This window comes from Cucurbita pepo, chromosome LG18 (assembly GCF_002806865.2).
Source record: "Cucurbita pepo subsp. pepo cultivar mu-cu-16 chromosome LG18, ASM280686v2, whole genome shotgun sequence".
NCBI classification, from domain to species: Eukaryota; Viridiplantae; Streptophyta; class Magnoliopsida; order Cucurbitales; family Cucurbitaceae; genus Cucurbita; species Cucurbita pepo.
The window spans coordinates 4916864-4941747 of NC_036655.1; the positions used below are offsets into that span (position 1 = coordinate 4916864).

General features: G+C 33.1%; 4 protein-coding genes across 6 annotated transcripts; 3 read left to right on the forward strand and 1 right to left on the reverse strand.

Annotated features, from left to right (window-relative positions):
• Window positions 1-1364: 1364 nt before the first annotated feature.
• On the forward strand, window positions 1365-4793 carry LOC111780264. Its single transcript, XM_023660616.1, has 7 exons — window positions 1365-1495; window positions 1745-1878; window positions 3118-3200; window positions 3293-3414; window positions 3495-3659; window positions 3775-3865; window positions 4385-4793. The coding sequence occupies exons 1-7, from the start codon at window positions 1474-1476 to the stop codon at window positions 4701-4703; spliced, it is 936 nt and encodes a 311-aa protein (XP_023516384.1). The 5' UTR covers window positions 1365-1473; the 3' UTR covers window positions 4704-4793.
• On the reverse strand, window positions 4311-9759 carry LOC111780259 (CRM-domain containing factor CFM3, chloroplastic/mitochondrial). Of its 3 annotated transcripts, none has more exons than XR_002812824.1 (11): window positions 8640-9759; window positions 8028-8487; window positions 7814-7944; window positions 6947-7297; window positions 6685-6841; window positions 6304-6596; window positions 6154-6213; window positions 5861-6053; window positions 4787-4831; window positions 4563-4643; window positions 4311-4458 (listed from the first exon to the last, which is right to left on the reverse strand). XR_002812824.1 is itself a non-coding variant. In XM_023660610.1 (8 exons), exons 1-8 carry the CDS (start codon window positions 9699-9701, stop codon window positions 6015-6017), a joined length of 2553 nt encoding a protein of 850 aa, XP_023516378.1. In that variant the 5' UTR covers window positions 9702-9759; the 3' UTR covers window positions 5620-6014. The 3 variants fall into 3 exon arrangements, 1 of the variants encoding a protein (XP_023516378.1); XR_002812823.1 differs by having other exon boundaries at window positions 4563-4708; XM_023660610.1 differs by lacking the exons at window positions 4311-4458; window positions 4563-4643; window positions 4787-4831 and having other exon boundaries at window positions 5620-6053.
• A 1090-nt stretch (window positions 9760-10849) lies between these two features.
• LOC111780324 lies at window positions 10850-11826 on the forward strand. Its single transcript, XM_023660697.1, has one exon. The coding sequence runs from the start codon at window positions 10963-10965 to the stop codon at window positions 11656-11658; it is 696 nt and encodes a 231-aa protein (XP_023516465.1). The 5' UTR covers window positions 10850-10962; the 3' UTR covers window positions 11659-11826.
• A 4633-nt stretch (window positions 11827-16459) lies between these two features.
• Window positions 16460-21496, forward strand: LOC111780060 (translation machinery-associated protein 22-like). The gene is made up of 7 exons (XM_023660323.1): window positions 16460-16714; window positions 16807-16896; window positions 17724-17776; window positions 17863-17944; window positions 18030-18097; window positions 18186-18269; window positions 21093-21496. The coding sequence occupies exons 1-7, from the start codon at window positions 16567-16569 to the stop codon at window positions 21147-21149; spliced, it is 582 nt and encodes a 193-aa protein (XP_023516091.1). The 5' UTR covers window positions 16460-16566; the 3' UTR covers window positions 21150-21496.
• Window positions 21497-24884: the final 3388 nt, after the last annotated feature.

The following is a 24884-nucleotide window of genomic DNA, read 5'->3' on the forward strand; positions in this document are numbered from 1 at the left end:
TTTATCTATTATTTTCGGGTTATTACAATAATAAAAATTATGTGAGTAANTTAGAAATTTATTAGATACAAAATTAATAATTAATCGAGAAACTTATAATTATTTTTTTTTTATAATTATTTTATTTTGACATCTAAAGTTTTCATTTTTTATGAAAAAAAAAAAAAAGTAGATATTATAATAAATATTTATTAAAAATTTAACACCCAAATAGAATTCAAATTTATTTTGATTTAATTTTGTCACTTGCCTTATGTTTGACCAATTTATGATATATTTTTATTTTATTTTATTTTAGTCCTAGCAAGTATTGCCAGGATTTTTATTTTAGAACAAGCTAATTGTCATATTTTAAAGTAAAGTAATTAAATTTATATGTATAATTTTTTTAGTACAATAAATTTAAAATTTCAATTTGAGAAAAAAGTGCATATCGTGCTCAATATAATGAAATGGAATAACAATTTTATAATTGACTTTAAATTGTAAGTATTCAATTTTATTTATTTTTGTTTGGTTAAATCACTTAAATTTATTTCATATAGCAGAAATTATTTTTTTAAAAATACTTTAGATTTAAAAATGTAATTTTCTCAATATTAATTAGAAATTAAAAATAATCTGTCAAAAACTCAATCTCACTCTTAATTTTGGAAGGTCAATTTGGAGAAGACTAATTTGGCAGCTAATGAAGAAGAAATTATTCAACATCCAATATAGTGAGTATTTACTATATATTATTAAATGTTATGATATATATATATATATATATATATATATATATATATATATATATATATTAAAAAATATATATTTCAACATAGAGCTTAAATCGATAACTACATCTTGAACCTTGAAGGTTTACCAATATATTTATTTTGTTATTATTATTTTTTTTAATAGAAAATTTGGCAAGCTTGTATTTTGTATTAAAAAAAATTGTTCAAAATATAAATATGTTAAATAAATAAATTTAAAAATATATTTTTAAGAATGACATAAATTAAATAATGTGAGGTGTAGACTAGTTGATTTGATCATGAACCCGAAGAAGGTTCACTAATTTGGTCAAAATGTGAACTAAGCCCAAATTTAATTGATTGGGCACAAGGCCCACAAGTCCCACAATGCCCTTAAAAACTCTATAAACAATGGAGTTCTTCTCCATTTTAAATATTAATAAATTCAAACCTACTTTAACAACATTTCTCTTTTAAACAAAGTTTTTAACGGAGTATCAAATTTGTTAAAATTATTCGATAAATTTAGTCTAAGTAAACAAAAGGTAAAAATTTAGCTTTCTTTATTCCTTTTATTTTTATTTTTATTTTTATTTTTATTTATCCAAAATTTCTCCGTTTCAGGATAGGCAAAGGGCAAAGGGAGAATCTCCAATGATAAAGGAGTATAAAAATAAGACCATTCCTTTCATTTCACATTGTAACTTTGTTCTTCAAGAAACTGGAAACTGCTATGGCTTCACAAGCTTCTTCAGGTATTTATAAACTGCCATCCTCTTTAATTTCCTAAATCCCATGCCATTGATAGGCTTTAGTCTAAGTTTCTTGTTGGATTTTGGAGTTCTTCGACGTTTAGGGTTTGACCTATTTGAAATGACTTTGTAAGTGTTCTGAAAAGCGTTTCAACGGCAAAAAGAGTGTTTCTAAGCACTTGAAAAGTATTAGAAAGAACCCTTTATCTTATTTTTTACTTATAGATTTCGTTAATTTTGGAAATTGCATAGATAAACAAGCCACAGTGCCTCGAGAAAAGAAAGTGATTGTAAACGGGAAGTCTGGTGGAAAGCTTGTGGGAATACTACATGAAGCTGGATCACTTCACATTGTTATCCTCTGTCATGGATATATGTCATCAAAGGTCTGGCTCTATTGTGCATTCATGTCAAAATTGTTTTTCTATACTTTGTTTCGATTGTCCCTTTGATGTTGTTAAAACTCATTAATTGTTTATGTCATAAGTGCTTCCTTCTTGATCCCGTCAGCTAAACACATTCTACATGCGTTTTCTCACATAACACTTGTATGGGGTTCTTGAACGTGAAAATCTTAGGTTGGAGTTGGGTTTTAATCCTAAATCACTCCCTAACATAGCCTTATTTGGTGTGAGATCTCACCTCGGTTGGAGAGGGGAAGGAGACATTGTTTATATGGGTGAGATCGAAACATCTCCCTAGTAGATGCGTTTTAAAACATTGAGGGGAAGCCCAGAAGGGAAAGCTTAAAGAGGAGAATATCTGCTGGCGGTGGGTTTGGGTTGTTATAGTCAACGAGGACGCTGGGTCTCTAAGGGGGTGGATTGTGAGATCCCACATCAGTTGGAGAAGGGAACGAAGCATTCTTTATTAGGGTGTGGAAACTTCTCCTTTATAAGGGTGTGGAAACCTCTTCCTAGCAGACGCATTTTAAAACCTTGAGGAGAAACCCAGAAGGGAAAATCCAAAGAGGACAATATCTGCTAGCGGTGAGCTTGGGCTATTACAATCAGCGAGGACATTGGGCCCCCAAGAGGAGTAGATTGTGCGATCCCACATCAATTGGAGAGGGGAACGAAGCATTCTTTATAAGGGTGTGGAAACCTCTTCCTAGCAGACGCGTTTTAAAACCTTGAGGAGAAACCCAGAAGGGAAAATCCAAAGAGGACAATATCTGCTAGCGGTGAGCTTGGGCTATTACAATCAGCGAGGACATTGGGCCCCCAAGAGGAGTAGATTGTGCGATCCCACATCAATTGGAGAGGGGAACGAAGCATTCTTTATAAGGGTGTGGAAACCTCTTCCTAGCAGACGCGTTTTAAAACCTTGAGGAGAAACCCAGAAGGGAAAATCCAAAGAGGACAATATATGCTAGTGGTAGGCTTGACTATTACAGTCAGCGAGGACATTGAGCCTCCAAGGGGGTGGATTGGATCCCACATCAGTTAGAGAGGGAAACGAAGCATTCAAGGGTGTGAAATTTTCCCTAGCAGACACATTTTAAAACCTTGAGAGGAACCTCGAAAGTGTAAGTTCAAAGAGGACAATATCTCCTAGCAGTGGGCTTAGGGTCCAAGTCGGAGACAAACATTAATCATTAGAGTTTGTGGGTTTGTTGTTTTCAGGATGATGAAGTTGTGTTGAACCTTGCTGCAGCATTTGATAGAGAAGGAATCAGTTCCTTTCGTTTCGACTTTTCTGGCAATGGGTATGCTTTGTGGAAATGGGTTAGAAACTTGTGTAGATTTTGAACTTGTTTGGTTCCTAACTGGCTCAATCTTTGATTACTTGAACCATCAGAGAAAGTGATGGCTCATTTCAGCTTGGTAACTACGTGGGTGAGGCTGATGAACTGCATGCCATTGTACAATATTTCAACGAAGCAAAACGTTCAGTTTGTGCTATCATTGGGCATAGCAAAGGTCTCCCCTGACCTGACCCCTCACAAAGGCTCTTCTTTTTTCCATTTGAATATTACAGATCTTTACTTTGTGAGTTTCAGGAGCTGATGACGTGCTGGTTTATGCTTCCAAGTATAAGGATGTCGGTATCGTTGTCAATGTTTCTGGACGTTTTGATTTGACAACAGGCATCGAGAAAAGCTTGGGAGAAAATTATGAACAAGGAATGGATAAGGAAGGATTTGTTGATGTTAAGGATTCAACAGGTTTGTGTGTTAAAATGGTTGTTAGTTTGATTAGCTGCCACAAATGTTTTTAATTTGAAACATTGATATCATGTTTGTCTGTTGTAAATTTAAAAGATAACTTGTTTTTTCTTAGGTAAGTGTTATCGAGTGACAGCGGAAAGTTTGATGGAGCGTCTAAATACTAATTTGAGCCAACTGTGTCTTCAAATCGATAAAGAATGCAGGTAAGTTTAATCCATAAATTTTTAAGCTTGTGTCTAAATGGACGGTGTAATTATAACGTATTTGATTTAATTCTTGCTTGCCTTTTCTACTCTATTGAGTCTTTCAACTAAAAATTCTTGGTACATGACTATTGGGTTTGTATAGTCATTTTTCATGCCGCTATTGAAATAGCTTTTATGGCTATATTTTCGACTACTCCGCTCCTTTCATAAACCTAGTTTCACAACAGCTACCCAATATTCGGAGGTTTCTGTGGGTCTTAGTGTAATGGGTTTGTCTAAAAATATACATACCCATATTTTTCCGTGCATTCTTTTGTTTTGTAAAGAAATCTTATGATCATTATTTAACTTGAAATTCACTATAGAGATATATAGGATATATGTCTTTATGATCATCAGCCAATCATATTTGTTTTTCCTTGCCACCATATCAATTATATCATATAGAAATGTATAATTCTCATGTTGAAGGAGAAAAATAGCTTAACTAGTGATGAACTTATGATGTTTGTACAGAGTGTTGACAGTCCATGGAACTGAAGATGCAGTAATTCCAGTCAACGATGCTCGAGAGTTCGATAAGATCATTCCTAATCATAAATTACACATTTTAGAAGGAGCTGATCACAACTACACAGCAGAATCACATCAAGTAGAGTTAGCCACAGTGATTTTGAACTTCATCAAGACTAACCTTCAACAGGAGAAAGAGACAGATAAGGTAAACTCTACCGATAAGCCATTGACTTGTAAAAGCTCATCAGCCTCTCATCTTCTGCAGACAGGTGAAGTGATAGATCATACTCAAGATCTTCCACACCCACTTTGGGTTTAATGATGCTGCTAGTTTTTTATGAAATAAATGCAATGAGCATAACTTTAGTATGAATCATATTTCAACAAGCAAATGTTCTTCACCTTTTAACTCCATGGTGTTTGTTCTTGAGCTCCAAATCTGATCTCCTAATATAGACGAAGTAATAATAATAATAATAAAAAAAAAAAGAACCTCCCATCATAGGCATGAATATTGTAATAAATCCAATACAGAGGTCCATTTGTTGTTAAAGGTTAATAACCATTATATATGTAGGGTATTACAAATGATAACCAAAGGGTTAAGCCGATCCCATTTGTTAGTTCAACTTGCTCATATGATGGCATGAAACTAACCAAATCAACAAATGGTTGAGTTATTATCATTTAATGTTAAACTAAAGAAAACTGTACCAAGAAATGCATGTTAACTGAAGCAATTAAATCTATATTTTTATTGGTTTTTTTGGTTTTAATTTGATAGGGGTAGATTTTGAGATCTCATATCGATTAGAGAGAGGAATGAGTGGCATCAAGGATGTTGAGCCTCGAAGCGGGTGGATTTTGAGATCCTACATCAATTGGAGAGAAGAATGAGTGCCAGTGAAGACGCTGGCCCCAAAGGGAGGTGGATTGTGAGTTCCACATCGATGGAAGAGAGGAACTAGTGTCAGGGAGGACCTTAAGCCTTGAAAGGGGTAGACTGTGAGATCCCATATTGGTTGGGGAGGAGAACGAAACATTATTTATAAGGATGTGGAAACTTCTCCCTAGCATACGCGTTTTAAAAACCTTGAGGAAAAGTCCGAAAGGAAAAGTCTAAAAAAAAAACAAAATCTACTAGCTGTGGGTTTGGGCTGTTACACTCTCGTCCCACTCAATCTTTTAAGCAAACTTAAACAAACAAATGCATGTTAACCCGAAGCAATTAGACCAAACGTAACACTGTTTTAAATTTATTTTTCCATATTATCACAGACCGAATAACTATTTCTATCTATATGGCAGGAGCTAGAGGGGGAAATAAGTTAATCTAAATTGCTTGGGAAAAAGAAATTATGATATTGATGTGGCAAAAGCAGTCGCACGTGCTTATCTCCTGTAATACTAAAGATGATCTTAAAGATGATCCTAACAATATCTGGATCTACTAGTAACGTTAGGATGTGTTCGTACCTTTGTCTTGAAATAATGTTCGTTTGCTCCAAAATGAAAGGAAATTTGTACTTCACTGCTGCAAACCAAAAGTGCCATTCTCATAATGACTAGTTGCCCGGTTCCAAAGCAACTACACATGACAACACTTCAGTGGTTCTACCGGCAAAGAATGTCAATCTTTCAAGAGCCATTTCCCATTTCTCCGTTCTTCCTGAATTCATAAGTAACACAAATGAGAGAGAAAGAGCATAGTGATCATTGTAAGTAACATAAATCACCACATTACTGAAATTAAAGAAGTCAGGTCGTACCAGCTCAACCTTCAGCAGCTCAATTTTTTCCTCCAAATCTAAAATATGGTGCTTCAGTGCCTAGCAAAGAAAAGGTAGTAGTACATATAAGGCAACAGTTTAGATAGTCCTAGAGAACATGCAAGTTCAGTATTATCTTATAAACGTTACCTCACGTCTCTGTAATTCGATTGATCGAGCCAATGCCTGTCTTCTAGTCAACATGTTTTTAGGCCTCAGTGCATCAGGACGGGTATAATTTTTCCCACGATAGACGATAACCGCATAGCCTTTTGTAGTTTTATCCAAAGAAACCACCACTCCATCGCTCTCTGCTTCCAGAGAGATTGCTATATGCTTGACTTGTTGTAGAGTTTTTCCTCTCACAATTATCTTTACTAACTCTCTAAACTTCCAATGCAAGTGCATGTTCTCAATGGTGCCATCGTAAACACCACGCCTCCCTAAAAGGATGATCGATCGGTTACATTTGAAAATCTTTCCACATGGAAAAGTGGATATTTAGAACTGGGAAGGAACATTTTCTTTTACCTAAGAGCAGATATGGTTTCATACTCAGACCGATCTTACGGAATAGAAGTCGTTCCTCATCGGTTATGGTCTCCAAATCAGTGGGAAGCTCTGCTGGTTCTTTCTTCCCCTGCAATTTTGCTATAATCTTCTCAGCTTTTGTTACCTTCCCTTTTGCCTGTAAGCACCATTGACACACAGTTAAAGATACATGTCAAGACAGAAATTTTAGCATCCCAATTCGTTCACCTCTAGAAGTCATTTAGTGCATTATGTTACTTACAAGAGCTAGTTTCTTCTTGAGATCTTCAATTAGATATTCAAGTTTTGCTAAAGCTGAATCTTCTCTCATAGTCTCAATATCTTGACCACTTTGTTGGCTTCCCCAACGAGAAGTTGCTGCAATGGTTTCTGCCAGTGTACCAGCAACCAATGGAGCATTTGAAGCTTTCACTTTTGACTCAACTGAAGTTGAAGCCATCTGTCGCGCCTTCTCTTCGACATCTTGCTGAAGATCTGCTAGCTTCCGCCTTTCTTTCAATGCATCTGTGATTGTGGGTGGCAGGTAATCGTTGCCCCTATAGAAAACAATATATTCCTTGTTTCTAGAGAGTAGCGTTCCTCCTGTCAATATCTGCATGCATGAATTATAACCTGTTTAGTAGCTATTCAAACTTTTTAGTTCCCAAGTTCATAGACCTGTTTAGTAGCAAGGTTTCAAAATGAATCAGATGAACGTTAGTATAATTAGAAAGCCATGAACAAAACAATGTACACAATTCAAGTTCTTAGAGCAGGTAGATCCAAAATAAAAAGGCTAAGACCGTATCAAGCTTTCCAAAATTTGCACAAAAACAAGTTTGACTTATCAAGAACATAGAAACATGAAGATAAATATAAATGATGCATCTCTGACAGCTATATATCTATTTAATACAGATGACTGCAGTTCATCAAAGTAAACCTTCATGATAATAGAATGCCCAAAACGCCTAAAAAAAATTACAAGATTTTAGCAATAACTCACCTGGATAAACATTCCAAACTTTTCTAGAAAAGAATTGAGCTACAAACATGTGCAAGTACACTGATATTTGCATATAATCTTCACAATGTTTCAATTCAACAAGCATAGATTATTACGCCTCACCCTGAGTTCTTCTGCCATTCTCTCATTACGTGTATTTTCTACACCTCGTTTTATAGCAATCTTTGCAATTGCACATTTTCCCCATAGCTTTACCATAGCATTGGCCAAACCTTGCAGTTGTCTATTCCTTCCTGTAAGAATCAAATAAAAGATTTAAACAAGGACATTATGACCTACAATACGTGCGCACTTGCATACAATCATACGAATGTACCTAAAGCAAAATGTGGAGGCATTTTTCTTGCAAGCCTACGAAAAGCAGTCACCTCCTTGTCCCTGAGGCAATGTCTTACCCCATAAGGCAGAATTCTAGTTGGAGGTTTGTATCCCGGAACTATACCAGGAAGCAGGTCTGCATCAACAGGCAATGGCTCACAGCCTGACCAATCCTTAAAACGCGGACCTATCTCATCTAACAAAAGGTTCAGATCACTCAACTCCGCGAGTTCCTTTTCAGATAACGTCTTGGTATGCTTTGAAGCACCGGAAACAATTGTACTCATAGTTCTGACCGTGTTAGCATCATATTCTACATTGTTTGAACCATCCAATCTACAACTTTTAGCTTGATTTTGTTTGGCATAAGATTGAACACAAGGCAGGTGGTATGTCATTCCCCTATACAATACTATCATACTACCCGACCTCCACACGACCAATCCGCCCGTTCTATTCTGATACAAGAAAACATTCCTATGTGAGGCACCCACATATTTAGTAATTCAAATCTAAGCCAACAACATGCTGAACATACTGCAAGAATCGATAAGCTATAGAACTACAACAACAATGATTTGAGTTCTAAAATTAAGATTTAGAATCTGACCTCTAATGTCTCGTGTGCCCTCCTCATGTTGACAGTAAGAGGCCCTTCAAATTTCAACTTGACAACTTCATCTACCTTCCACTTCTCATGAATGGTATCCACCAGTTCTTGAGTTATACCTGCGACCCCCACTTCAATTCTTTCCAGCATTCTCAAAGAAATGTTCCTGAGCCTCCGCAATTCGTGCTCAGGAAGCGTTTTCTCAGCCAATAATGTTTTGCTGCTTCTCTGATCAACTTCTTCAGAATCCCTACGCGGCTCTCTCTTCCATGGCAAATCAACTGGACCATTGCTATCATTATCAGAATTGACAGAACGAACAAATTTTTTGCTCGACGGTGAACGTTTTTCAGTAATCGGCAGAACGTTGAGATCTACAGGATTAATTTCCTCCTCGTCTTCCGAAAATTCCAGTGAAATTTCATCAATACGTTCACTAATTTCTCCATTCGAGTTTCCACCAGGAGAAACATCATCGTCAAAACTTCTCGTACTTGCGTCGCGATTACTTGAATCATCGGAAAAATCCTCGGATATCTCATTAAACACTTCACCTTCTGGCGTTTTAGGTTGGAAATCGAACTGCGAATTTCTGGATTTGCTACCGTGAGCCCAAGGGGCCGAAATTGGGCGACCTATAGGAACCGCTTGAGTTACATTAGTCGTTGAGTCGCGAATTGAAACAGAATCTTCATAGCCAATCCGTTCTTCCTCTTCCTCCTCCTCCTTCTGCTCTCTATCTTGTTCTTGCTGCTGCCAGGGGAACTTCTCTCTTGAGGAAGTCGGTTTTGTCGACCACTTATGGCGAATTTGCTCGAGGAAGCTGGGCCTGAGCTTCCGCTTCTTCTTTACTTCAAAATCCACTCGGATTCGACGGGGTGGTTGGGTTTCAACTTCGATTGCGTTGTTAGAACAACGAATTTTGAATCGAAGAGGTGCGACGAAGATTGAAGACGGGCTTTCAGCATGGCGAAGAAAAAAGCAGAACGATGGCGATGAAGAATGCAGAAGAGAAGAAGAAGAAGAAGAAGAAGGATTGGTTAAAAATGGCGAGAGCGCCATGGCGACAGGAAGCTGAAGCCGAAGCTGAATTGCGTCACTTCTCGCCCAAATTATCGATTGAAAAATGGTTTTTTTTTTTCTTTTTAAATATTTTAATGAAAAAAAAAAAACTTCCAAAAATTACTTAAAAAATACATTTTTTTTTATTAAAAAAATTGGTTAATATTTTATTTTAAAAATATTATTTAGCTTTTAAAATTTTAAAAATATATACTAATTTTTAAAATATCCTCGTTAATACTCTTAAATTTTTAATAATACTTCAAAAATACTCATAAATTCTTTTACACTCTTCAAAAAATACCTTTTAAATTTCTTTAATAAAAAATATTCTTATCATTAATTTGTATTTCAAAAATATTTTTGAACTCTAAAAAATAACTTAAAAAATTTAGAAATAATTTATGAGATAGGCATAAATGATTTTCTTCTATATATTAATAATAATATTTTTTTTTTTTTTTTTTTTTTTTTTTTTTTTTTTTTTTTTTTTTGTAAAAGTAAAAAGATGTTAATGTTATTTTAAATTTTTTATTTTTCAAACCTAATACTAAATATATTTTTATACATTTCAAAAATTAAAATTCAAGATATTTTTAAAATACTATTAAAATTTTAATAACAGTCATAATTTCCATCCAAATTATTTATAATAATTTTTAAAAAAAGTACAAAGATTTGTTGAATATTGGTACGATATTTATGGACCAGACATTTGTGTCGGAGAATTTAATGTCTTAGCTACCAACCTTATGTTTTCCCATTCCATGTCATCAAAACTCACGCATTGACCCCAAGTCAACCACAAGTCAAGCAAAGACCAATCAGCCAAATTATTACCAACTAAAAATAAACAAATTTGAATTTCTTTTTTTCAATTAAAATTACTCTTATATATATATATAAAAAATAATAATAATAATAGATAATATTAAAATGAAATTTAAACAAATTTTCGAATTTTAATAGCTAATGGTATGTTTTAATCTGTTTTGGTAATATTATTTATTTTTTATCGTAGAAATAAACATAAATGTTAAGAATTTATATGAAAAATAGCTCTTGAAATTAAATATGCAAATATATATATATATATATATATATATTTATTTATTTATTTATTTATTTATTTATTAATGTCCATTAAATCCAACCGACCAAGTTTATTTTCCATACTACAAATTTTAAGAGGCTCTCCTATTCTCTCCCAACTCCACCGTCAACTCTCCAGCGCCGTCGTTGCCGCCACCGCTTTACCGGCATGTGGACTTCCATAACCACTTGGTTTACTCCCTCCTCCCTTTTCATCCTCGTCAACGCCGTCATCGCCACCATCGCCATCACCTCCCGTTTCACCGACGACAAATCCCACCATCTCCACGGCGGCCCTGTCCTCCTCCGCCCCCCTTCTTTCCTAGAAAGAGTCCGGTCCTTCAACTTCTCCCCCTACAACTACGACCACAATCCGGACCCGGTTTCGGGTCCGGGTCCGACGATGTTGGAGCGGCTCAAATCCATAACCCTCAACAGATCCGATTCAGTTCGTGAACCGGAAACTGCACCGCCGCCGGCAGAACAGAGTCCAGAGAAGACCCATCACGACCATTCCATCAGTCGGAGCAAATCCGAAACCCAAACCCAAACCCAAACCCAAACTCCAGCGACAAGCTTACGGCGGCGGTTGCAGAAATCGCTGAGCGAGAAACTACCGTGGGCGTCGTTCACAACGGCACAGAGCGAAACAGGGGAACTAGTCAGCGAAATTGAACGGCGGCGTCCGGCGACGGCGAGAGCGGAGATTGGAGAACCAGAAACGCAGGAAGACGGCGGCGACGACGACGACAAGGAGGTGGATGTTAGAGCTGACGATTTCATCAACAAATTCAAACAGCAGCTGAAGTTGCAGAGGCTAGAATCTCTGCTGCGTTACAGAGACATGGTGAAGGGCGAAAAATAAAAAAAGGGTCCTCCTTTGTCTTCTTCCTTTCGCCTACAATCTCTGGTTTAGTACCTTTCTCGTTTGTATGGAACATATCCGCCATTAATGGCGGACATAAGCTCTGTTGAATGAATAATCTCTGTTTTCTAGACGAAAATTAGTGAAATCATGGCCTTACATTCTCAATCTTCCTCCCCCAAAATTACCCATTTATAAATCTATTAATAATATTTCCATCAATTTATTACATATTCATATTAATAATAAGATAAAAGATAAATCATGACATTTCACATTATTGTTAATTTAAATATATTATTTTTTATATTTTCAATTATTCAAACATAGTCTCAATAATTCTCTCAAAATTATTTTTTTTTATTAAGTTTTTATGTTAAAAAATCGATGCCACGTGGATATATTTCAAATTATGATGAAATTTAATATTTTGACTTAATTTAATTTTGAATCGAAGCCTTTAAATTTCCTTAAAAGGAAGACTGTCTCACCATTATATATCTTTATAAGAAATTAAATAAGTTGATAGGTCACTTTCAAAAATAATAATTAATTAATTATATTATTTTAAGTTATAATTAATTTTTTTAGTTCGTTTACTTAAATTAATATTTAATAATATAAAGAAAAATAAATAAATAAGGGGATGAGTCATTCATTGAAGTATAATCCAATAAAGATATATTAATTTGAGGTTCTCCTTTAAAGCTAAAACATGAGTAGGACTCCACATGGACACGATGCGTTGACCCCACCCACGGAAAGTGGCTTGAAAGTCTTTTTTTTTTTTTTTTTTTTTTTTTTTTTTTTTTTTTTTTTTTTTTTTTTTNAAAGAAAATGTTTAACCTTTTTCAAAAATGTTTTTTTTCTTTTGCGAAATTCCAATGTTTTTTTCAAAAAAAAAAAAAAGTAAATTATTTAAAATTTTCAATATTAGAAAATATGGTTAAAAATAATATTTATAAACTTAATTTAAAAAATAAAAAATTAAATTATAGGATTTTTTTTTCCCTTCAATTTATTTAAATCTAGTTGGTCCAATCACAGTGTAAAATAAAAAAAAGAAATTATATTTTTTTTAATAATATAATGCCACCTCGTATTAAAATATTGGAATGTTGGTGTTGTCTCTAATGTAAACGTCCGTACGTGTACAGTCATATTCCACGTTTCTTATGTATATTCGTCATATTTTTTTTTTTGACGATCTAATTTATTTTCTTTTTAAAAGTCCGATTAATTATTTATTACTAAATATTTGTTTTTATTAATCAAGTGAAAGAGCTTTTTTTTCTTTATCATGCTTATTTTTTAAGATAATTTTTTAAAATATGTATGGTACTATTAATGTTGGACGTGACAGAAATATAGATAATTAATTATTGCGTCAATATTTTAAAGTAAATTAAAGTTTTATAATTTCTCCCTCTTATCTTATTTTAATGTTATTATTCTTTTTCGTATGCGGATAAAATTTTAGTTTAAATAAGGTAAAAAAAATATGGAATTAATTCATTTAAATATTGGTTAAATTAAATTAAACTTTAGTCTATAAAGTTCAATAAAAATATATTTTTTTAAAACTTATGAATATTATTTAAACATTTAAAAATTTAAAGGTATTTTTAAAGATAAAATATAAAGTTTAAATTATTTTTATTAATTTAATTTATAAAAAAAAAAAAGGGAAAAGTGGACTTTCCATGCATGTTAATATCCACTTTGGGCTAAAGTAAAACAATGGTGCTTTTAAAAAGACACGGTCACTGCGTTCATTCAAATTCGACTCATGTTGTGGGACATTATTGTTTTTTTTTCCCCTTATTTGTTTTGTTATGGTTGAATTAATTTAAGGACCCACGATTAAAAGTATATATGTCTTGCGACTGATTTAAATTAATGTCGATGTTGATCAATTTATTACGTCTAACACTCGTGGCCCAAGTCGCTAAAGTAGCTAAAGTGGTGATATACTCCATCAGTAAAATGGGTCCTATGGAAAGTCCATCGATTCCCAATCTCCAGGAAAAATCCCAAAAAAGGATCCATTTATAATCCGCTCTCAGTTGGATTAATGGGTCGTCTAATTCGAAATAATAATAAAATGCATAGGTTGTTTGAAGGAGCTCGAGTACACACATACATACATATCGTATACCATCTCGTTACGTTATTTCCTCTACGAGGGAAAAGGAAAAGTAATAAACCCGCAAATATTGGGAAAACTACAACTGTTGTTAACCAAGGAAAATAATTCATAGTAAAAACGAGATACACTTGGACTAAAAAAACTTCGAATATATATATATATATATATATATATATATATATATATTTATTTATTTATTTATTTATTTATTTTCGAGCATGAGTTTTTGTCGGTAAAAAATAAATCAAATGGATTTAAGGGGACTTTTTGAGAACGTATCAATAAGCTAGACACATGCTTCGAGTTGTTTCATGCCATAAATGAACGCAAACATTGAAATCCGTCCTCGTTTAAATTAACTATTGATTTAAAAAATATTTAAAGGTATTTTTACATTAAAAAAAACAATTTAAAAGGTGTTTTTTTAAGTTAGAATATTAATAATTTTTTAAAAAATGAAGGATATTAATGAAATTTCACATTTATTTAAAAAAAATTAAATTTACTGTAAAGATATTTAAAATTTAAGAATAATTTTTAAGTTTAATTATTATTGACATGTTTAAGAGTATTTTTTTTTTAAAATAATTTATAAAGTTATCTGTAACCTTTGACTTAAAAAAATTATTTAACAAATGATTTTTTTTATAGTTTATTTTATAATATATATTTATATATTTTTCTTTTTGNCCGATTAATTATTTATTACTAAATATTTGTTTTTATTAATCAAGTGAAAGAGCTTTTTTTTCTTTATCATGCTTATTTTTTAAGATAATTTTTTAAAATATGTATGGTACTATTAATGTTGGACGTGACAGAAATATAGATAATTAATTATTGCGTCAATATTTTAAAGTAAATTAAAGTTTTATAATTTCTCCCTCTTATCTTATTTTAATGTTATTATTCTTTTTCGTATGCGGATAAAATTTTAGTTTAAATAAGGTAAAAAAAATATGGAATTAATTCATTTAAATATTGGTTAAATTAAATTAAACTTTAGTCTATAAAGTTCAATAAAAATATATTTTTTTAAAACTTATGAATATTATTTAAACATTTAAAAATTTAAAGGTATTTTTAAAGATAAAATATAAAGTTTAAATTATTTTTATTAATTTAATTTATAAAAAAAAAAAAGGGAAAAGTGGACTTTCCATGCATGTTAATATCCACTTTGGGCTAAAGTAAAACAATGGTGCTTTTAAAAAGACACGGTCACTGCGTTCATTCAAATTCGACTCATGTTGTGGGACATTATTGTTTTTTTTTCCCCTTATTTGTTTTGTTATGGTTGAATTAATTTAAGGACCCACGATTAAAAGTATATATGTCTTGCGACTGATTTAAATTAATGTCGATGTTGATCAATTTATTACGTCTAACACTCGTGGCCCAAGTCGCTAAAGTAGCTAAAGTGGTGATATACTCCATCAGTAAAATGGGTCCTATGGAAAGTCCATCGATTCCCAATCTCCAGGAAAAATCCCAAAAAAGGATCCATTTATAATCCGCTCTCAGTTGGATTAATGGGTCGTCTAATTCGAAATAATAATAAAATGCATAGGTTGTTTGAAGGAGCTCGAGTACACACATACATACATATCGTATACCATCTCGTTACGTTATTTCCTCTACGAGGGAAAAGGAAAAGATTTTTATAGTTTATTTTATAATATATATTTATATATTTTTCTTTTTGCCGCGACTGAGTATCTTACGCGTCAAATGGCTGTGCATTTCCTACCTACGTGTCTATATGACGTGGCTAGTTATTATATGGGCAGGTAGCCCTTAAACTGTAGGGTGTTATCAACTTTATCCTAATTATTTTAAAATTTTTAATTGGTAAACTTTAAAAAAACGCTATTTTCTTTTTTATTTTTATATTTTGGATAATGAACGAAATTGAAGCAAACACAATTATTTATAAATATTAATTATATAAAAAACTTTTGGAAAAAAATAATTTACAATTTTCATCCTTTGATTTATTATTAGAAAATACAACTAAAAACTAATTATATAATAAATAAATTAAAAAATAAAAGTCTCCCTCCTATCTCCTTATATATATATAGGATGATGAAAGTCTATGTTGGCTAATTTAGGGAATGATGATCGGTTTATAAACAAATAATACTCTCTCCATTCGTGTGAGGTCCAGAGAAGCCCAGAGCAAAACTACCGGATGCTCAAGGTGAACAATATCATACACTTGTGGAAATTTTAAAGTGCTAAATAAATTTGTATTTAGATTTATTGTCTAAATAAATTTGAAATTTTAAGTTTTGGACACGAATATTTGAAAGTGCTAAAATAATAAAAATAAAAATAAAAATTTTAAATTTTTTTAGAAACTTTTCAAATTTAAAGAGCTTGTAAATAATATAAAATTTACAAATTTTTAAAATTAATTTTTTAAAACTTGTTTGTTATGTACTTTAAAAAACTAGTTATTATTTTTTTAGAATTTAATTTTAAAAAGAAAATTTTGAAAAAGAAATTATTTTTAAACTAATCTAATTTTTAGGAGCGTTTTTAAAAATTTAATAAAAAGCTTGGAAATTAAATAAAGTTTTTTTTTTTAAATAATAAAAAAATTAAAATTAAATAGAAAATAACATTCCAACGCAATACATTCACCGTTCATCGCCTCTCGAATCTCATTCTTAGGCTACAAAGCAAAAGAGAGCGGAAACTAATTGTCTTTCGCACCAAAAAGGGGGCGGAGAGACTGTGCTTGAGGAGCTCTAATGGCGGACAAACCCCAGCCGGTGCGCGTTTTGTACTGTCCGGTCTGCAGTTTGCCGGCGGAGTATTGCGAATTCGGACCCGATTTCGAAAAATGCAAGCCCTGGTTGATCCAAAATGCTCCCGACCTCTATCCCGATCTTCTCAAAGGTCCTTCGCACTCCCAAACCCTAATCGCAAGTGTTACTCCAAATCCGATTTTGTTAACTAATATTTCTTTGTCTGTTTATTTGTCTCTGTAGAGGCCAATGCGAAGGAAGCTGGTGAAGTTTCTAATAAACTGCAATCGACCAGTATCTCATCTGCTGCTGGTGATGGAGCTACTTCTTCAGGTTAACTTTTCGATTTTATTTATGTGCGCGCGCGTGTTTGCATCTATATGTGCATAGTTATTTTTGTTTTTGTTTTGTTGTAATTACCTGCTAGGTTCACTTGAAGATATTGAAAGCTACCGACCACAATGTTAATGTTCGCTTTATGATTTTGATTTTTTTCGTGAAATTTCACCTCGCTAATTCTACTTAGTTAACTAAGAGGCCTCATCGGGTAGTGGACACTCAATTTCCTCTGCAGTGTTGGGTTTTGGCGGTAATTTTGCACGTTTGAGACCTTGGCCATTGAATTATCTTTTCCATGTTTTGGTCATGTGTGGAAAGATGGAAATAAAATGATTATCATTTCGGGTACTTTGTGGAAGTCCTTATGTACGATTGGTCTGCCAAAGAGTTTTTGGGATCAATTCAATTGTTTGAGCTTGAGCGGACTTAACTTTGTGATCCTTTCATAGACTTGTCCTGATGTACCTACTTAGAGTTAGCGTTTCTAATATTGGATCTTTGCAGATTGTTGGAAATAGAACATTTGTAATGAGTATATGTATAGTTAATTGATCCCAAAATATATGGTTTTATCTAGTTAGTCAAATTTCTTTTATTTCAAAGACATTGCAGCAAGTAATCCCATTAATTTTTCCCCATTTTGCCAATTGGTTCACTTACCCCTATTCTCAAGGTAACATTTGATTTGGTTATCTGACATCTTCTGACTGTATGGTATTTTATCTGACGTTGGCTTCTCCATAATAATTTTATATTTGTTTGGTCTCAACCTATGACTTATAGCTCTAGTCACTCTTTTCTCTTTTGGTGGAGAAATACAGCGCCTAAGCAAGAGGAAGTGAAACGTCTTCCTGGTGGCAAGATAAAGAAAAAAGTAATTTAGTTATTAAACTCAGTTCTGCTGTCACTCTTCAATAAGACGTTGACGGGATGGATCTAATTAGTTGGATGTTCATGTAGGAGAGGCAAGAAGTTATCATTGAGAAGGTTACTCGCAATAAGAGAAAGTGCATTACAACTGTAAAAGGGTTAGACCTTTTTGGTGAGCAATACTTTGTTTTCTATCCCTACTTGACATTTCTATTGTTACATTAATTTTCAATAACAGTGTCTGTAACTGTTTTTAGGAGTTAAACTAAGTGATGCTTCAAAGAAACTTGGAAAGAAGTTTGCTACTGGGGCCTCTGTGGTTAAGGTTATTCACTTCTGGTGTCATGACTCAAGTGTCTTTCTACTGTTGATGCTTCTTGATATCTTATCGTCTGCTTAATGCTTGGTTTTAGGGGCCAACTGAGAAAGAGCAAATTGATGTTCAAGGGGACATATCTTATGACATTGTGGATTTCATCACCGAGACTTGGCGTGATGTAAGATACTTATCCTTATTAATTTTTTAGGGATAAAAGAATAAACCAGCCCCCCATTCATCTGAACTCTATACATCACTGTACTTGAATAGGGTTAATGATTTCTAGTATGAGCAGCTCATAAATTATACCATATCGTTGGTTTTAATAAACGTTGACACTTTCAACTTCTGGTGATATAAATAAGGTTGGCACTATTTGTTTTTCTGTAAAGGGTCTACGTGTTCAATTATATTTCTCCATTATCAAGTGATTCTAAAATCGTAACAATTTTGTGATTAACACTCCCATCTCTCAATAGGCCCATCCTCCACTGTGATGTTATGCTTGTCTTGTTCTCCCACCCTCTCTCTCTCTAAAATTTTGCTGGATCTTGGCATCAATTAAGCATTTGAAGTTGGTGTCAGTTTGTGAATGGGTAGTCTCCTTCCTCAACCCTCTTTAAGAATTGGTTGAGTGGATTGGGACTATAAATATTAGCAGTTTGGTCCTTTTAGACTCTAGTATGACACGTTCCCATCGCATTGGACAAAATCTTTGTCTAAGCTTTAAGTTTTAATCTTTAACTTTGCTTTTATTATTTTCATAATCCTGTCAAATTCATTGACTTAATTCTTACCCCTCTGCTTTCTGATTTGTAGTTGTCCATGTTCTTATGATCTACTACCTGTTTTGGGGTTCACTACCTACATTTTTTATTTCATAAATTTTAACGACAACTTTTAGAAATAAATCTCAAAATTTTCATGGATGGTCACACATACTTATGCATGTGATGGAGGAGAGGAATAATAGGAAATTGAGAGGGGTTAGGAGGGGCTCTTGTGATGTCTTGTCCCTCGTTAGGTTTTATGTTCCTCTTTAGGTGTCGATGACGAAGTCTTTTTGTCATTACTCTTTAGGTCTCATTTTACTTGCTTGGAGCCCAGTTCTTTAGCTGGACTGTTGCACCACATCCCTAGGATTCAAATCAAGATTTGACATGTAATGACCCCAACATTCTCCTATTCTAAGAGTGAAGTCTACGGTGTCCTTCTAGCATGTTTTGTTCTCACTCACATGCATCCTGGGAAAATTTCCAAGAGGTCACCCAACATAGAATTACTCCAAGAAAAACACGTTTAACCTTGGAGTTTCTATGATTGAGCCATTGAAGGTGCATCTTGTTGGTATAGGTAGTGACTTTCAATTCTTTTAAGCCTTTCTTAGCTAACCTATCCTCAGAGTCTCTCTCATTCGGATGTGATCTTGGTTCATTCATGTACCCCTCCTTACTCGGGTGTCACATGCCCACTAGCTTCCGTGTTAGTTTGTCTCGGAATTCATGTACCCCTCCTTATCGATATTGAAAATGTTCTCTTGACATGTAGGGACATTATATTTAGGGCATGCATGGGATCGATTTTGAAAGGGTTAAAATAACTTTTGTCAGGTTTCAAATTAACTCAAAACATGCTTTTAATCCTCCAAAATCAATTTAAGGTTGGGTTTTACTCTTTTAACACGACTTTCACATTAAAAATTGTTTTTGGATGATTATAACCATGTTTCAAAGTGATTTGAACATGAAAAAAGTGATTTTAATAATTTCAAAAGTCACTCCAAAACGTGCTATTTTAGTTGTTTTAAGAAAAATCTATGTTACTTTTAACTAATTTTAGATGTCCTACGCTCCTCTATTCTCTTCTATCATTCCTTCCCTATCCTGCTAATGCTCGAATGTCCGATCTATATGAAAAATTGGGGCGTTATTAGATTTTTAGCCTCATGTATAGCATTTCTATGATAACAAGCATGGCCCCATTTAACTGAAGCTCTTTTCTTGATGGGCTGACTCATCCTGCGCTCCTCTATACTTCTAGAACATTAGTATTAGTACATCATATTGGTGCCGTGGAAGGCCCATCCTTTTTGTTCTAAGAACTTGAGTTGCTCATTTTCCCCTCTTTAATGGGGATGGTGCAATGTAGACCTTCTTTTAGTGCTAAAAAATTAGATTGTAAATACATTTATGATTGGGTCTAGTGTGGTAGATTAAATAGATAGAGCTTTATGTTGGTCTTTTAACCATAAAGTAGGCTTCAACTTGGTTATTTTCCATTTGGCCTTTTCCCCCAGTCCTCAACTATCATTTTCTTTTATTGGTCTTTTCCGTTTCTTTGGGGTCTGGCATTGTCATGATGGATACTATGGAGTTTAGACTATTTAGCAAAAAACTGAATTTGAATTTAGAAACATCTAATGGTTTAGAGAAAAATTAGAACATATCGACTAGATAAGAAATTAACTAGCCATTTCATTAGTGATACATATAGTTCCACTATAGATGCTTTCTATTTGAACACTACCTTCGACTTCAATTTCACTTTCATCAGTGATACATATAGCTCCACTATAGATGCCTTCTTTTTTAACACCACCTTCGACTTGAACTTCACTTTCTGAACCTAGTATTTTTTGGATTTTTCAATCATGTACCAAGCAATAAATAACAGTGAAATTAAAAACAACTATTTATTTATTCTTGTTCTAATGTAGAAAATGGCGCCCTTTATATTTGTTTTCATAAGTTTGATGTCAAATGAGACTGCTTTTTGAAAAAGTTGTCAATGTTGCTTGATGTTTTCTAATGTTTGATGCATACTTCATTCCTTGCTAATTGTACTGTCGTTCCCCTTTCAAATTTCCCTCCTCTCGTCATTTATTTCTAATCATAAATATGTGGGCATAACACATATTTGAAAATTTTTAGAGGGGAATGCCCTCCGGGATAGAGAGGTTCTTTGAGCATTATACATGCCTCTTAATCCTTTCTTGTAACAGGTCCCAGAAACTGCAATTTTCTTCATCGAAGATGGGAAGAAGGTTCCTGCTGCCTGACAATGAAATCATGGCAAACAAATAATATGTGGGCTTCTGTGCATCCTTTTCCCTTCTTGTGCGAGTCCTTTAAAGATTCCACAAGTAAGTGGTCATTACAGTTTTTTTTTTTTTTTTTTTTTTCAGTTCCAAAAACCTTTGTATCGGATCACGAGACTTTTTGTCCTACTTTCTTCAATCCTTGTACCTTTTCTCAGGAGATGAGCTTTTATTTATTTTGGCCTTTTTTATTTAGGGAAGAAAAAAGAAAAAAGAAATATATATCTTGGTCAAACTCTGTTCCAACTTATGGGTTATTTGTATAGAGGACTATATCTCGATATTATAATTTTTTTTTCTACCCTTTACAGAAACAACTCTAGAAACGTCTATCTCCATATATTACGCAGCCACCTTTTCTTCCAGTACTTTCGGTATTTTAAAATTATTTAAAAATTAATTATAATTTGGAAATCATTTATGTCTAAATTTTATTTATCGGAGTAGAAAAACAAAAGTGGTACACATATATTATAAACGAGAATACATATTTTAACTATAATTCTAAAATACATATTAAATTATTATTATTATAATTAATTAGTGAGTGTTATGTAAATACATATAAAAATATATCGAACTTATCCAAATGAATCGGTAATAAATAATATTTTTAGAAAAAGGGTTAGTTTGGTAATTAAGTTTTATAAATACTCTTTATATATATATATATATAAAGATTAAATATTTATTTATATTCTAAAAAATGAAGCATATAGGGAGAAATATAAATATTTATAATTATTACTTCCAAAATAACCATTAAAGAAAATTATCCTAATTGTGAGATATGTTTTCCGATTTTAGTTTATTATTTNCCCCCCACTTTTTCTGAGTGCAAACTGTTATTGTCTTCAGGAACATACGGGAATATGTCAAAGCATTGTTTTCCGGAACATCAAAACTTTACAGCATGTATGATGATATTTTGATTTGTGGGTAAAGGGGAGTGTACCAATAGAAATTCAACGAAACAAATTATGGTTGAACTTGAGGTTAGAAACTGATTTGCCAATTGTGGCAATATTGTGTGCACAATAACCTAATATGCTGATGTTCTATGGGTTGCTTTGGTTAGCCTTTTAGCACAGATGGAGGAGCACTAAGAAGTTGATGCTCCTGAAGAACAACTTTAAACCCCATCTGATTAAGACACATTGATAGGCTTTTTAAACCCTCCTTAAGGCAGGATGGTGAGAGAGTGAATACTGGGGTGAGTGTCACATTTTGTAATGCCATGATTTGATAGGAAAGTGCATGTCTGCGGATGTTGTCCTTCTTGTTACCAGAGCACAATCAGGGCTTATATTTGTTGTCGATTAGAATGGAAGGAGAATAGAAATAGAATAGAATTTATAAAGCTGACTTGTCTAGTGCATTTGTGTGCGTGTGGATTGGATTGTGTTATTAGGCAGGCAGGCGGTGCGGTTATGGATGGTCGGCCTGCTTGGGGTTGGTACTAGAAGCGACAGAGTTGGCATTGCATTGACACAAATTCAACCACCACCACAAGTCAGGTTATTATACTTGTTTCTAGTGTGTGCCTTTCTTTTGTCTTACCCTTTTCTTGCTATAACCTTTGTGTTTTGTTTGGACCTCCAGAAACTGGACGATGTCCCCATTAAACTAATGGGCCTCTAAATTAAAATTTAAAAGAATCATTTTAACCCTTTAGGGGTCTTTGGTTCACAAAAACTTTTGTTAGTCTACTGCTAGCTATTGTCCTGTTTGGGCTTTCCCTTTTGGGCTTCCCCTCAAGGCTTTAAAATGTGTCTGCTTGGGGAAGGTTTCCATACCCTTATAAATGGTGGTTTGTTCTCTTCCCCAACCAACGTGGGATATCAGAGTTTTAAGCCCGGTCCATCTTTGGTTTAGAGTTTTAGGAATCAAGTGTGAGATACCATATTGGTTGGAGAGAGGAACGAAACATTCTTTATAAGGGTCGGTAAACTTTTCCTTAGTAGATGCCCTTTAAAACTTTGAGGGTAAACTCGAAATGAAAAGTCTAAATATAATAATATTTGCTAGCGGTGGGATTAGACGGTTACAGCAAATCTATAGATTACTAGTTACATATTTTATCATTAATTTTTGCTACAATATATTTGGTCTTTAAATCCTTTTCTAGAACACAAATTTTTTTTAATAAAATGTTTTAGTTAAATAAAAAAAAGTGATTAATGTTAATTTTATAATAATAAAATAGTTTTAATCTAATATAATAATAATAATGATAATAATTCATTTATAACTTTGATCAAACCAATTCAACTCAAAAATCATTTTCGTTTCTTGATAAACTTCATATTTTAGATTAAATTTCAATGAATTTTGTTCACACATTGATAAATATTAAAAAAAATTAATAACATTAAATATTTAACTTACAAAATAATTATTCAGAAACAGTTAGATTAACAACGGATTAAAAATAAATTATTATTATATTTTAAAATTTTTACGAATACGTAAATTCATTACATTTCCTTTATGGTTAATTTCAGTTTAGATATATTTCTATAAATTGATAATTTAAAAAGAATAAAGGCGAAATCGAGGCCGACCTTTTTCTTAGGCACTATACGGTATAATATATTTAGTGTTTAAATGAATATAAATTGTATTTCTATTTCCTTCTAATTTAATCTCTTACCTGATTTTGTTGTGTATTCATTTGAATATTATGTTACGCTACTTTGAGATCAGATTTGAAAAACATAATCTTTGAAAAACATAATCGAGGCCGACTACTTTTTTTTCTTTTGGGGACTTCGCATTTCATTATCTAATGAGATTATATATAACTTTATTGAGACATGTAATAGGCCAAGCCCATGGCTAGCAGACATTGTCTTCTTTAGGCGTTTTCTCCTAAGCTTTCCCTAAAGGTTTAAAACGCGTCTAGGGATAGGTTTTCACATCCTTATAAGGAATGATTTGTTCTCCTCCCCCAATCAATGTGGGGTCTCACAATCCCTTCAAGACCTAGCGTTCTCGTCGTTCCCATCTCCAATTGATGTGGGACCTCCCAATCTACTCCCTTCGAGACCCAACCTCCTTGTTGGCATATTACCTCGTGTTCATCCCCCTTGGGGCTTAGCCTTCTCATTGGCACATCACTAGTTACTAGAAATCTAGGGTAGTTACACATTATTTTTCTAGGAACCTTCACAAATTTGTATAATTAAATAATTAACCTCTTACTTAGGGGTATCTGTCTTAACCAGTTGAATTATATTCATGGAATGATTATTTAAGGGTGATACTATGATCCCCAAGTAATGGAGAGGTACACGAATGAACTTGGACCACATCTGAACCATAGCGATCCTAAGCATAAGATAAGTAAGAAAAATTTAGAAAATTTGAAAGTTACCACCTATACCAACAAAGTGCATCATAGAATCTATAAAGTCGAGCGTGTTTTGTTTGAAGCAATACTCAGTTGGGTGACCCCCTAGAGATTTCCCCAAGAAGCATGTAAGTAAGGACAACAGGTAGAAGTGGCTCATGTTGTTCTGTGGGGATAGTCTTCCTTCTTAGAAGCGGGAAGTTATATGACATTATTCTTTTTCGAGCAATCCAGATATTTTGTAATTTTATAGAAATTTAGAGGGGACTAATTAAAAAAAAAAAAAAAAAAAAAAAAAAAAAAAAAAAAAAAAAAAAAAAAAAAAAAAAAAAAAAAAAAAAAAA

Coding starts and splice junctions, on each gene's coding strand:
- LOC111780060 (XM_023660323.1), top strand. CDS start 16,567: ATGGCGGACAAACCCCAGCCGGTGCGCGTTTTGTACTGTCCGGTCTGC. Junction 16,715..16,806: donor CTATCCCGATCTTCTCAAAG/GTCCTTCGCACT, acceptor TTGTCTCTGTAG/AGGCCAATGCGAAGGAAGCT. Junction 18,270..21,092: donor TCACCGAGACTTGGCGTGAT/GTAAGATACTTA, acceptor TTCTTGTAACAG/GTCCCAGAAACTGCAATTTT.
- LOC111780259 (XM_023660610.1), bottom strand. CDS start 9,701: ATGGCGCTCTCGCCATTTTTAACCAATCCTTCTTCTTCTTCTTCTTCT. Junction 8,488..8,639: donor GGGCACACGAGACATTAGAG/GTCAGATTCTAA, acceptor TTCTTGTATCAG/AATAGAACGGGCGGATTGGT. Junction 6,054..6,153: donor AGCTGCTGAAGGTTGAGCTG/GTACGACCTGAC, acceptor TTATGAATTCAG/GAAGAACGGAGAAATGGGAA.
- LOC111780324 (XM_023660697.1), top strand. CDS start 10,963: ATGTGGACTTCCATAACCACTTGGTTTACTCCCTCCTCCCTTTTCATC.
- LOC111780264 (XM_023660616.1), top strand. CDS start 1,474: ATGGCTTCACAAGCTTCTTCAG. Junction 3,201..3,292: donor TTCGACTTTTCTGGCAATGG/GTATGCTTTGTG, acceptor TTGAACCATCAG/AGAAAGTGATGGCTCATTTC. Junction 3,415..3,494: donor TATCATTGGGCATAGCAAAG/GTCTCCCCTGAC, acceptor TGTGAGTTTCAG/GAGCTGATGACGTGCTGGTT.